The following is a 14464-nucleotide window of genomic DNA, read 5'->3' on the forward strand; positions in this document are numbered from 1 at the left end:
TGAGTGTACCGCCAAGCCGCAACGAAGCTTACTAGTGACGACACACATGCAGAATACGCAATCAGAGGCCTCATGCGCAAGCACACGCCGACAGTGGCAGCCGAGGAGCACACGGCAGCAGCAGCGAATCCGGCCAGAAACCACAACGATGCACAAGCGGCCAGACCAGCCCAGCGACGCTGAGCTAGAGACCTCACTGCCATCGCCTAGGAATCAAATTGAAATATCTAGAAACAAATGCATTAAATGTACCTCATTATCTGTGACTAATAGCATATGCACTTACTCACCTCCACAGCCAACACGATCTCCACTGACACAACGACAACGACAAGTTGCCCAACTGAGGACTACACAACAGCAACAGATCCACCCAACAGCTAAGCGGCGGAGGCAACACGAACCTGTAGAGCCTTCGGTACTGCCTGACCACTCGGCTGAGTGCACTGAGAAGCTGCAACAAAGCCCTCTAGCGACGACGCACATACAGCAGGTACAGTCCGGGGCCGCATGCGCTAATATATGTCGACGGCCAAACTGTGCCTCCCTGCCAGGACTACAACGACAGGGGCAGCCGGAGGGCACACAGCAGCAGCAGCGGATCTGGTCAGGAACCACAGCATTGCACGGTCGACCGGGCCAGCTCCCGAAAGGCGAGCTTGTAACTCCACAATTGCTAATGATTCAGTCTGAAATAGTTGAAAACAAATGCACAACATGTGCTACAATAACAGTGCCTAACAATAAGTACACTCACCTACCTGCAAAGCAAATCCGTTTCCCACTGGCACGGCAACAGCGAGCAGGCCAACCGGGAACCATACAACAGAAGTTGATCCATCCAACAATCAAGCGACGGAGGCAATTAGAACTCGGAGCGCCGTATTCGACTAGGCTTGACCACGGAACTAAGTGCACTGCCAAGCCGCAACGAAGCTTACTAGTGACGACACACATGCAGAATACGCAACCAAAGGCCTCATGCGCAAGCACACGCCGACAGCGGCAGCCGAGGAGCACACGGCAGCAGCAGCGAATCCGGCCAGAAACCACAACGATGCACAAGCGGCCAGGCCAGCTCAGCGATGCTGAGCGAGAAACTCCAATACGTTCGCCCAGGAACCAACTTGAGATACCTAAAAGCAAATGCATAAAATGTACCACAACATCCGTGACTAATAGCATATTTACTCACCTACCTTCACAGCCAACACGATCTCCAGCGCCACAACGACAACGGCGAGCTGCCCAACTGAAGACCACTCAACAACGGCAAATAAATCCAACAGCAAAAAGGCGGAAGCAACTCGAACCTGGTGAGCCGTCCTCGACTCAGCTCCACCTCGCGGCTGAGTGCACTGCGGAGCCGCAACAAACCTCACTAGCGACAACGCACATGCAGCAGGTGCAGCCTGAGGCCTCATACGCCAACACACGCCGACGACCAAGTTGCTCCTCCCTGCCAGGACAACAACGACAATGGCAGCCGAGAAGCACACAGCAGCAGCAGCAATCCCGGGCAACAACCTCAGCGGTGCACAAATGTCCAGATTCGCAGAAACTACGATCCCCTCGGTCTACACAGCAATGCCGCAGACATCTCGTGATCGCAGAGCAGGAACAGACGCAAATCGTGCTGCAACCCTACCGGAGTCCATCACGGCACACGATATGTGACCTATGGCAACCGTCGCAGCTTCAAAATCCGGCCAGCGTATGGCGACCCGGACACAACTGGAGACAACTCGCTCATCGTAAGGCACGTCCGCTTGCGAATCCTCCAGATGGACCTAGAAAAAAAAAAAAAAAAAATAAAAAGAAATAATTAGCTAATAATTAATAATTAGTATTAACAAACATAATATTTTGTATTGTTGTAAACTCCATTTGTATGTAAAATGTTGCCAGACTGTATCTCATAGCAGTCGATCACTTCCGATGCGTGCGATAAACTATTCGTTCATCGCATGCGGAGTGGCCACCCTAAAGTATCGATATGTACACCAATTATATTTGAATATGTTGCTCCGATAGTAACGAACAAATAAAATAGGCAAGCTGCCGAGTGCATCATTCGACAGCAAGCCCTCATCGTGTACAATAGTGCACAGTAACCTGAAAAAAACCAAACGATTTGGTGAAACCATGATCAACTCACTAAGGCGGGACTACAGGGACGGGAAAATAACGCTGGAGTTGGTACAGGATATGATCAAAGACCAGCCCATCGTAATACAAAGACTTATCCTGCCAGAGCCACCTCCGACTACGCAACAATGCCAGTCACATGAACAACAGCAACTCATCGACGATGAAGAGCAGCTTGCTACACGGCTAAAGCTCCTCCAGATACACATGGAACGAGAACTCGACGAGGCGCTCAATGAAGCCACAACAGCGCAACATCAACACGAGTCGGCGTCGACAGAAACACGAGTGGAACCGGACGTGCCGCAGCTAGGGTCGGCAATTCAACACGAACTCTCCAGGCCAATGCAGACAAGACAGCTAAATTCACCAGCAGAGAACCAAATACAGCAGGAAACTGATCTGCACAAGCGAACCTCAAAGCTGTGCATAGCCATGTTCGGCATGCCTCCAACCTGGACTCCTCAGCCATGGCAACAACAACAAAGCCTGCCATCCATAATTCGTCTGCCAGGACACCAACTACATAGGCAGCTGAACAACATAGAGCAGCAACAACAAAACCGACCGAACGCAAGATCATCAATAATACAGCCAATAATACCTGCAAATATGGATCAAAAACATACAACACCGGCAGAGCCAAGGGGTAACAGCAAACACTTACCTGCACAGCCAATTCTACCCCCTCGGTCACGGCATAAGCAGGAAAACACCATCGAGGAGCAGCAACTTATATCACCAGGGCAGGCCCATCAAACATGGCAGCAACAACAACAAAGCCTGCAACGGAGGCACCCTCCACCAAGACAACAGCAAGGGCAGCTGGGGAATACACAGCAGCAGCAAATCTGGTCGGAAACCATAGCAATGCAAAATCGGCCGGGCCAGCACTGGGAGGCTGAGCGTGGAGCTCCACAACAATCGCCTAAGAATCAGACTGCAAATCCTGAAAACAATTGCATTAAACGTACCTCATTATCCGTTACTAATAGCATATGCACTTACTCACCTCCACAGCCAGCGCGATCTCCACTGACACGGCGACAGCAACAAGTTACCCAACTGAGGACTACACAACAGCAAGAGATCCATCCAGCAGTAAAGCGGCGGAGGCAACTCGAACCTTTAGAGCCTTTGGTCCAGCCTGACCACTCGGCTGAGTGCACCGAGAAGCTGCATCAAAGCCCACTAGCGACGATGCACATGCAGCGGGAACAGACCGGGGTCTTATGCGCAAATATAGGTCGATGGCCAAACTGTGCCTCCCTGCCAGGACTACAACGACAGGGGCAGCCGGAGGGCACACAGCAGCAGCAGCGGATCTGGTCAGGAACCACAGCATTGCACGGTCGACCGGGCCAGCTCCCGGAAAGCGAGCTTGTAACTCCACAATTGCTAATGATTCAGTCTGAAATAACTGAAAGCAAATGCACAAAATGTGCTACAATAACAGTGCCTAATAAAAAGTGCACTCACATACCTGTACAGCCAATCCGTTTCCCGCTGGCACGGCAACAGCGAGCTGACCAACCGGGAATCATACAGCAGCAGTTGACCCATCCAGCAGCCAAGCGACGGAGGCAATCAGAACCTGGAGACCTGTTTCCGATTAAGCTTGACCACGGAACTGAGTGCACACTCAAGCCGCAACGAAGCTTACTAGTGACGACACACATGCAGAACACGCAACCAGAGGCCTCATGCGCAAGCACACGCCGACAGCGGCAGCCGAGGAGCACACGGCAGCAGCAACGAATCCGGCCAGAAACCACAACGATGCACAAGCGGCCAGACCAGCCCAGCGACGCTGAGCGAGAGACCTCACTGCCATCGCCTAGGAATCAAATTGAAATACCTAGAAACAAATGCATTAAATGTACCTCATTATCTGTGACTAATAGCATATGCACTTACTCACCTCCACAGCCAACACGATCTCCACTGACACAACGACAACGACAAGTTGCCCAACTGAGGACTACACAACAGCAACAGATCCATCCAACAGCTAAGCGGCGGAGGCAACACGAACTTGTAGAGCCTTCGCTACTGCCTGACCACTCGGCTGAGTGCACTGAGAAGCTGCATCAAAGCCCTCTAGCGACGACGCACATACAGCAGGTACAGTCCGGGGCCGCATGCGCTAATATATGCCGACGGCCAAACTGTGCCTCCCTGCCAGGACAACAACGACAAGGGCAGCCGGAGAGCACACAGCGACAACAGCAAATCTGGTCAGAAACCACAACATTGCACAATTGGCCAGGCCAGCTCCCGGAAGCCGTGTGTGGAACTCCACAACTGCCAATAACTCAGTCTGAAATAGTTGAAAACAAATGCACAATATGTGCTACAATAACAGTGCCTAACAATAAGTACACTCACTTACCTGCAAAGCAAATCCGTTTCCCACTGGCACGGCAACAGCGAGCAGGCCAACCGGGAACCATACAACAGAAGTTGATCCATCCAACAATCAAGCGACGGAGGCAATTAGAACTCGGAGCGCCGTATTCGACTAGGATTGACCACGGAACTGAGTGTACCGCCAAGCCGCAACGAAGCTTACTAGTGACGACACACATGCAGAATACGCAATCAGAGGCCTCATGCGCAAGCACACGCCGACAGTGGCAGCCGAGGAGCACACGGCAGCAGCAGCGAATCCGGCCAGAAACCACAACGATGCACAAGCGGCCAGACCAGCCCAGCGACGCTGAGCTAGAGACCTCACTGCCATCGCCTAGGAATCAAATTGAAATATCTAGAAACAAATGCATTAAATGTACCTCATTATCTGTGACTAATAGCATATGCACTTACTCACCTCCACAGCCAACACGATCTCCACTGACACAACGACAACGACAAGTTGCCCAACTGAGGACTACACAACAGCAACAGATCCACCCAACAGCTAAGCGGCGGAGGCAACACGAACCTGTAGAGCCTTCGGTACTGCCTGACCACTCGGCTGAGTGCACTGAGAAGCTGCAACAAAGCCCTCTAGCGACGACGCACATACAGCAGGTACAGTCCGGGGCCGCATGCGCTAATATATGTCGACGGCCAAACTGTGCCTCCCTGCCAGGACTACAACGACAGGGGCAGCCGGAGGGCACACAGCAGCAGCAGCGGATCTGGTCAGGAACCACAGCATTGCACGGTCGACCGGGCCAGCTCCCGAAAGGCGAGCTTGTAACTCCACAATTGCTAATGATTCAGTCTGAAATAGTTGAAAACAAATGCACAACATGTGCTACAATAACAGTGCCTAACAATAAGTACACTCACCTACCTGCAAAGCAAATCCGTTTCCCACTGGCACGGCAACAGCGAGCAGGCCAACCGGGAACCATACAACAGAAGTTGATCCATCCAACAATCAAGCGACGGAGGCAATTAGAACTCGGAGCGCCGTATTCGACTAGGCTTGACCACGGAACTAAGTGCACTGCCAAGCCGCAACGAAGCTTACTAGTGACGACACACATGCAGAATACGCAACCAAAGGCCTCATGCGCAAGCACACGCCGACAGCGGCAGCCGAGGAGCACACGGCAGCAGCAGCGAATCCGGCCAGAAACCACAACGATGCACAAGCGGCCAGGCCAGCTCAGCGATGCTGAGCGAGAAACTCCAATACGTTCGCCCAGGAACCAACTTGAGATACCTAAAAGCAAATGCATAAAATGTACCACAACATCCGTGACTAATAGCATATTTACTCACTTACCTTCACAGCCAACACGATCTCCAGCGCCACAACGACAACGGCGAGCTGCCCAACTGAAGACCACTCAACAACGGCAAATAAATCCAACAGCAAAAAGGCGGAAGCAACTCGAACCTGGTGAGCCGTCCTCGACTCAGCTCCACCTCGCGGCTGAGTGCACTGCGGAGCCGCAACAAACCTCACTAGCGACAACGCACATGCAGCAGGTGCAGCCTGAGGCCTCATACGCCAACACACGCCGACGACCAAGTTGCTCCTCCCTGCCAGGACAACAACGACAATGGCAGCCGAGAAGCACACAGCAGCAGCAGCAATCCCGGGCAACAACCTCAGCGGTGCACAAATGTCCAGATTCGCAGAAACTACGATCCCCTCGGTCTACACAGCAATGCCGCAGACATCTCGTGATCGCAGAGCAGGAACAGACGCAAATCGTGCTGCAACCCTACCGGAGTCCATCACGGCACACGATATGTGACCTATGGCAACCGTCGCAGCTTCAAAATCCGGCCAGCGTATGGCGACCCGGACACAACTGGAGACAACTCGCTCATCGTAAGGCACGTCCGCTTGCGAATCCTCCAGATGGACCTAGAAAAAAAAAAAAAAAAAATAAAAAGAAATAATTAGCTAATAATTAATAATTAGTATTAACAAACATAATATTTTGTATTGTTGTAAACTCCATTTGTATGTAAAATGTTGCCAGACTGTATCTCATAGCAGTCGATCACTTCCGATGCGTGCGATAAACTATTCGTTCATCGCATGCGGAGTGGCCACCCTAAAGTATCGATATGTACACCAATTATATTTGAATATGTTGCTCCGATAGTAACGAACAAATAAAATAGGCAAGCTGCCGAGTGCATCATTCGACAGCAAGCCCTCATCGTGTACAATAGTGCACAGTAACCTGAAAAAAATCCGGCCAGAAACCACAACGATGCACAAGCGGCCAGGCCAGCTCAGCGATGCTGAGCGAGAAACTCCAATACGTTCGCCCAGGAACCAACTTGAGATACCTAAAAGCAAATGCATAAAATGTACCACAACATCCGTGACTAATAGCATATTTACTCACTTACCTTCACAGCCAACACGATCTCCAGCGCCACAACGACAACGGCGAGCTGCCCAACTGAAGACCACTCAACAACGGCAAATAAATCCAACAGCAAAAAGGCGGAAGCAACTCGAACCTGGTGAGCCGTCCTCGACTCAGCTCCACCTCGCGGCTGAGTGCACTGCGGAGCCGCAACAAACCTCACTAGCGACAACGCACATGCAGCAGGTGCAGCCTGAGGCCTCATACGCCAACACACGCCGACGACCAAGTTGCTCCTCCCTGCCAGGACAACAACGACAATGGCAGCCGAGAAGCACACAGCAGCAGCAGCAATCCCGGGCAACAACCTCAGCGGTGCACAAATGTCCAGATTCGCAGAAACTACGATCCCCTCGGTCTACACAGCAATGCCGCAGACATCTCGTGATCGCAGAGCAGGAACAGACGCAAATCGTGCTGCAACCCTACCGGAGTCCATCACGGCACACGATATGTGACCTATGGCAACCGTCGCAGCTTCAAAATCCGGCCAGCGTATGGCGACCCGGACACAACTGGAGACAACTCGCTCATCGTAAGGCACGTCCGCTTGCGAATCCTCCAGATGGACCTAGAAAAAAAAAAAAAAAAAAATAAAAAGAAATAATTAGCTAATAATTAATAATTAGTATTAACAAACATAATATTTTGTATTGTTGTAAACTCCATTTGTATGTAAAATGTTGCCAGACTGTATCTCATAGCAGTCGATCACTTCCGATGCGTGCGATAAACTATTCGTTCATCGCATGCGGAGTGGCCACCCTAAAGTATCGATATGTACACCAATTATATTTGAATATGTTGCTCCGATAGTAACGAACAAATAAAATAGGCAAGCTGCCGAGTGCATCATTCGACAGCAAGCCCTCATCGTGTACAATAGTGCACAGTAACCTGAAAAAAAAGACCAGCCCAGCGACGCTGAGCTAGAGACCTCACTGCCATCGCCTAGGAATCAAATTGAAATATCTAGAAACAAATGCATTAAATGTACCTCATTATCTGTGACTAATAGCATATGCACTTACTCACCTCCACAGCCAACACGATCTCCACTGACACAACGACAACGACAAGTTGCCCAACTGAGGACTACACAACAGCAACAGATCCACCCAACAGCTAAGCGGCGGAGGCAACACGAACCTGTAGAGCCTTCGGTACTGCCTGACCACTCGGCTGAGTGCACTGAGAAGCTGCAACAAAGCCCTCTAGCGACGACGCACATACAGCAGGTACAGTCCGGGGCCGCATGCGCTAATATATGTCGACGGCCAAACTGTGCCTCCCTGCCAGGACTACAACGACAGGGGCAGCCGGAGGGCACACAGCAGCAGCAGCGGATCTGGTCAGGAACCACAGCATTGCACGGTCGACCGGGCCAGCTCCCGAAAGGCGAGCTTGTAACTCCACAATTGCTAATGATTCAGTCTGAAATAGTTGAAAACAAATGCACAACATGTGCTACAATAACAGTGCCTAACAATAAGTACACTCACCTACCTGCAAAGCAAATCCGTTTCCCACTGGCACGGCAACAGCGAGCAGGCCAACCGGGAACCATACAACAGAAGTTGATCCATCCAACAATCAAGCGACGGAGGCAATTAGAACTCGGAGCGCCGTATTCGACTAGGCTTGACCACGGAACTAAGTGCACTGCCAAGCCGCAACGAAGCTTACTAGTGACGACACACATGCAGAATACGCAACCAAAGGCCTCATGCGCAAGCACACGCCGACAGCGGCAGCCGAGGAGCACACGGCAGCAGCAGCGAATCCGGCCAGAAACCACAACGATGCACAAGCGGCCAGGCCAGCTCAGCGATGCTGAGCGAGAAACTCCAATACGTTCGCCCAGGAACCAACTTGAGATACCTAAAAGCAAATGCATAAAATGTACCACAACATCCGTGACTAATAGCATATTTACTCACTTACCTTCACAGCCAACACGATCTCCAGCGCCACAACGACAACGGCGAGCTGCCCAACTGAAGACCACTCAACAACGGCAAATAAATCCAACAGCAAAAAGGCGGAAGCAACTCGAACCTGGTGAGCCGTCCTCGACTCAGCTCCACCTCGCGGCTGAGTGCACTGCGGAGCCGCAACAAACCTCACTAGCGACAACGCACATGCAGCAGGTGCAGCCTGAGGCCTCATACGCCAACACACGCCGACGACCAAGTTGCTCCTCCCTGCCAGGACAACAACGACAATGGCAGCCGAGAAGCACACAGCAGCAGCAGCAATCCCGGGCAACAACCTCAGCGGTGCACAAATGTCCAGATTCGCAGAAACTACGATCCCCTCGGTCTACACAGCAATGCCGCAGACATCTCGTGATCGCAGAGCAGGAACAGACGCAAATCGTGCTGCAACCCTACCGGAGTCCATCACGGCACACGATATGTGACCTATGGCAACCGTCGCAGCTTCAAAATCCGGCCAGCGTATGGCGACCCGGACACAACTGGAGACAACTCGCTCATCGTAAGGCACGTCCGCTTGCGAATCCTCCAGATGGACCTAGAAAAAAAAAAAAAAAAATAAAAAGAAATAATTAGCTAATAATTAATAATTAGTATTAACAAACATAATATTTTGTATTGTTGTAAACTCCATTTGTATGTAAAATGTTGCCAGACTGTATCTCATAGCAGTCGATCACTTCCGATGCGTGCGATAAACTATTCGTTCATCGCATGCGGAGTGGCCACCCTAAAGTATCGATATGTACACCAATTATATTTGAATATGTTGCTCCGATAGTAACGAACAAATAAAATAGGCAAGCTGCCGAGTGCATCATTCGACAGCAAGCCCTCATCGTGTACAATAGTGCACAGTAACCTGAAAAAAAAAAATCAAACCTTTTTTGATGATTTTTTTTGAGTTTCTCGGGCAAATAAAGTCTGATTTTCAAATATTATACCTTTTTCAATTTTTACGAATCCCTATTGTCAATTGGCATTCAAACAAATTAAAAATCGATTGGTTACAAAAAGAGGTGGACCCGAAAATGATTCGTTTGTAAAGTCAACCATTCCTTATGATTTTTTTGAATATCTCGGCCAAATAATGTCAGATTTTCAAATTTTATACCATTTTGGACTCGTAAGGATCAGTACTATCCACTGGCATCAAAAAATTGAAAATCTAAATTTTGACCCATATCGGCCAAAATGGCAAGGGGTTACATTACGTTTTTTATCAAAATCGGGGTCGGTTCGAAAATCAAACCTTTTTTGATGATTATTTTTGAGTTTCTCGGGCAAATAAAGTCGGATTTTCAAATATTATACCTTTTTGAATTTGTAAAAATCCCTATTGTCAATTGGCATTGAAACAAATTAAAAATCGATGGGTTACAAAAATATGTGGACCCGAAAATGATTCGTTTGTAAAGTCAACCTTTCCTTATGTTTTTTTTGAATATTTCGGCCAAATAATGTCAGATTTTCAAATTTTATACCATTTTGGACTCGTAAGGATCAGTACTATCCACTGGCATCAAAAAATAGAAAATCTAAATTTTGACCCATATCGGCCAAAATGGCAAGGGGTTACATTACGTTTTTTATTAAAATCGGGGTCGGTTCGAAAATCAAACCTTTTTTGATGATTTTTTTTGAGTTTCTCGGGCAAATAAAGTCTGATTTTCAAATATTATACCTTTTTCAATTTTTACGAATCCCTATTGTCAATTGGCATTCAAACAAATTAAAAATCGATTGGTTACAAAAAGAGGTGGACCCGAAAATGATTCGTTTGTAAAGTCAACCATTCCTTATGATTTTTTTGAATATCTCGGCCAAATAATGTCAGATTTTCAAATTTTATACCATTTTGGACTCGTAAGGATCAGTACTATCCACTGGCATCAAAAAATAGAAAATCTAAATTTTGACCCATATCGGCCAAAATGGCAAGGGGTTACATTACGTTTTTTATCAAAATCGGGGTCGGTTCGAAAATCAAACCTTTTTTGATGATTATTTTTGAGTTTCTCGGGCAAATAAAGTCGGATTTTCAAATATTATACCTTTTTGAATTTGTAAAAATCCCTATTGTCAATTGGCATTGAAACAAATTAAAAATCGATGGGTTACAAAAAGATGTGGACCCGAAAATGATTCGTTTGTAAAGTCAACCTTTCCTTATGATTTTTTTGAATATCTCGGCCAAATAATGTCAGATTTTCAAATTTTATACCATTTTGGACTCGTAAGGATCAGTACTATCCACTGGCATCAAAAAATTGAAAATCTAAATTTTGACCCATATCGGCCAAAATGGCAAGGGGTTACATTACGTTTTTTATTAAAATCGGGGTCGGTTCGAAAATCAAACCTTTTTTGATGATTTTTTTTGAGTTTCTCGGGCAAATAAAGTCTGATTTTCAAATATTATACCTTTTTCAATTTTTACGAATCCCTATTGTCAATTGGCATTCAAACAAATTAAAAATCGATTGGTTACAAAAAGAGGTGGACCCGAAAATGATTCGTTTGTAAAGTCAACCATTCCTTATGATTTTTTTGAATATCTCGGCCAAATAATGTCAGATTTTCAAATTTTATACCATTTTGGACTCGTAAGGATCAGTACTATCCACTGGCATCAAAAAATAGAAAATCTAAATTTTGACCCATATCGGCCAAAATGGCAAGGGGTTACATTACGTTTTTTATCAAAATCGGGGTCGGTTCGAAAATCAAACCTTTTTTGATGATTATTTTTGAGTTTCTCGGGCAAATAAAGTCGGATTTTCAAATATTATACCTTTTTGAATTTGTAAAAATCCCTATTGTCAATTGGCATTGAAACAAATTAAAAATCGATGGGTTACAAAAAGATGTGGACCCGAAAATGATTCGTTTGTAAAGTCAACCTTTCCTTATGATTTTTTTGAATATCTCGGCCAAATAATGTCAGATTTTCAAATTTTATACCATTTTGGACTCGTAAGGATCAGTACTATCCACTGGCATCAAAAAATTGAAAATCTAAATTTTGACCCATATCGGCCAAAATGGCAAGGGGTTACATTACGTTTTTTATTAAAATCGGGGTCGGTTCGAAAATCAAACCTTTTTTGATGATTTTTTTTGAGTTTCTCGGGCAAATAAAGTCTGATTTTCAAATATTATACCTTTTTCAATTTTTACGAATCCCTATTGTCAATTGGCATTCAAACAAATTAAAAATCGATTGGTTACAAAAAGAGGTGGACCCGAAAATGATTCGTTTGTAAAGTCAACCATTCCTTATGATTTTTTTGAATATCTCGGCCAAATAATGTCAGATTTTCAAATTTTATACCATTTTGGACTCGTAAGGATCAGTACTATCCACTGGCATCAAAAAATAGAAAATCTAAATTTTGACCCATATCGGCCAAAATGGCAAGGGGTTACATTACGTTTTTTATCAAAATCGGGGTCGGTTCGAAAATCAAACCTTTTTTGATGATTATTTTTGAGTTTCTCGGGCAAATAAAGTCGGATTTTCAAATATTATACCTTTTTGAATTTGTAAAAATCCCTATTGTCAATTGGCATTGAAACAAATTAAAAATCGATGGGTTACAAAAAGATGTGGACCCGAAAATGATTCGTTTGTAAAGTCAACCTTTCCTTATGATTTTTTTGAATATCTCGGCCAAATAATGTCAGATTTTCAAATTTTATACCATTTTGGACTCGTAAGGATCAGTACTATCCACTGGCATCAAAAAATAGAAAATCTAAATTTTGACCCATATCGGCCAAAATGGCAAGGGGTTACATTACGTTTTTTATTAAAATCGGGGTCGGTTCGAAAATCAAACCTTTTTTGATGATTTTTTTTGAGTTTCTCGGGCAAATAAAGTCTGATTTTCAAATATTATACCTTTTTCAATTTTTACGAATCCCTATTGTCAATTGGCATTCAAACAAATTAAAAATCGATTGGTTACAAAAAGAGGTGGACCCGAAAATGATTCGTTTGTAAAGTCAACCTTTCCTTATGATTTTTTTGAATATCTCGGCCAAATAATGTCAGATTTTCAAATTTTATACCATTTTGGACTCGTAAGGATCAGTACTATCCACTGGCATCAAAAAATAGAAAATCTAAATTTTGACCCATATCGGCCAAAATGGCAAGGGGTTACATTACGTTTTTTATTAAAATCGGGGTCGGTTCGAAAATCAAACCTTTTTTGATGATTTTTTTTGAGTTTCTCGGGCAAATAAAGTCTGATTTTCAAATATTATACCTTTTTCAATTTTTACGAATCCCTATTGTCAATTGGCATTCAAACAAATTAAAAATCGATTGGTTACAAAAAGAGGTGGACCCGAAAATGATTCGTTTGTAAAGTCAACCATTCCTTATGATTTTTTTGAATATCTCGGCCAAATAATGTCAGATTTTCAAATTTTATACCATTTTGGACTCGTAAGGATCAGTACTATCCACTGGCATCAAAAAATAGAAAATCTAAATTTTGACCCATATCGGCCAAAATGGCAAGGGGTTACATTACGTTTTTTATCAAAATCGGGGTCGGTTCGAAAATCAAACCTTTTTTGATGATTATTTTTGAGTTTCTCGGGCAAATAAAGTCGGATTTTCAAATATTATACCTTTTTGAATTTGTAAAAATCCCTATTGTCAATTGGCATTGAAACAAATTAAAAATCGATGGGTTACAAAAAGATGTGGACCCGAAAATGATTCGTTTGTAAAGTCAACCTTTCCTTATGATTTTTTTGAATATCTCGGCCAAATAATGTCAGATTTTCAAATTTTATACCATTTTGGACTCGTAAGGATCAGTACTATCCACTGGCATCAAAAAATTGAAAATCTAAATTTTGACCCATATCGGCCAAAATGGCAAGGGGTTACATTACGTTTTTTATTAAAATCGGGGTCGGTTCGAAAATCAAACCTTTTTTGATGATTTTTTTTGAGTTTCTCGGGCAAATAAAGTCTGATTTTCAAATATTATACCTTTTTCAATTTTTACGAATCCCTATTGTCAATTGGCATTCAAACAAATTAAAAATCGATTGGTTACAAAAAGAGGTGGACCCGAAAATGATTCGTTTGTAAAGTCAACCATTCCTTATGATTTTTTTGAATATCTCGGCCAAATAATGTCAGATTTTCAAATTTTATACCATTTTGGACTCGTAAGGATCAGTACTATCCACTGGCATCAAAAAATAGAAAATCTAAATTTTGACCCATATCGGCCAAAATGGCAAGGGGTTACATTACGTTTTTTATCAAAATCGGGGTCGGTTCGAAAATCAAACCTTTTTTGATGATTATTTTTGAGTTTCTCGGGCAAATAAAGTCGGATTTTCAAATATTATACCTTTTTGAATTTGTAAAAATCCCTATTGTCAATTGGCATTGAAACAAATTAAAAATCGATGGGTTACAAAAATATGTGGACCCGAAAA

The 14464-nt window shown here is 45.0% G+C and overlaps 1 protein-coding gene and 1 long non-coding RNA gene across 3 annotated transcripts in view; one reads left to right on the top strand and one right to left on the bottom strand.

Moving 5' to 3' along the window:
- The first annotated feature begins 1396 nt into the window (after positions 1-1396).
- Positions 1397-3962, top strand: LOC26530371 (transcription factor SPT20 homolog). Its single transcript, XM_015168179.2, has 3 exons — positions 1397-1754; positions 2054-3782; positions 3845-3962. The coding sequence occupies exons 1-3, from the start codon at positions 1397-1399 to the stop codon at positions 3960-3962; spliced, it is 2205 nt and encodes a 734-aa protein (XP_015023665.2).
- A 3620-nt stretch (positions 3963-7582) lies between these two features.
- The window catches only part of LOC138911714 (uncharacterized), a 49475-nt gene continuing 42593 nt past the window's right edge, over positions 7583-14464 (bottom strand). Inside the window, exons 3-6 of one of the 2 annotated variants that reach the window (XR_011417370.1) lie at positions 8940-9530; positions 8502-8876; positions 8027-8429; positions 7583-7967 (exon numbers count right to left, since the gene is read on the bottom strand). This is a non-coding gene — a long non-coding RNA (uncharacterized lncRNA). The remainder of the gene's footprint in view (positions 7968-8026; positions 8430-8501; positions 8877-8939; positions 9531-14464) is intronic. The other variant, XR_011417369.1, reaches the window with a different exon arrangement.

This window comes from Drosophila virilis, unplaced genomic scaffold, assembly GCF_030788295.1.
Source record: "Drosophila virilis strain 15010-1051.87 unplaced genomic scaffold, Dvir_AGI_RSII-ME tig00002234, whole genome shotgun sequence".
Classification (NCBI taxonomy): domain Eukaryota; kingdom Metazoa; phylum Arthropoda; class Insecta; order Diptera; family Drosophilidae; genus Drosophila; species Drosophila virilis.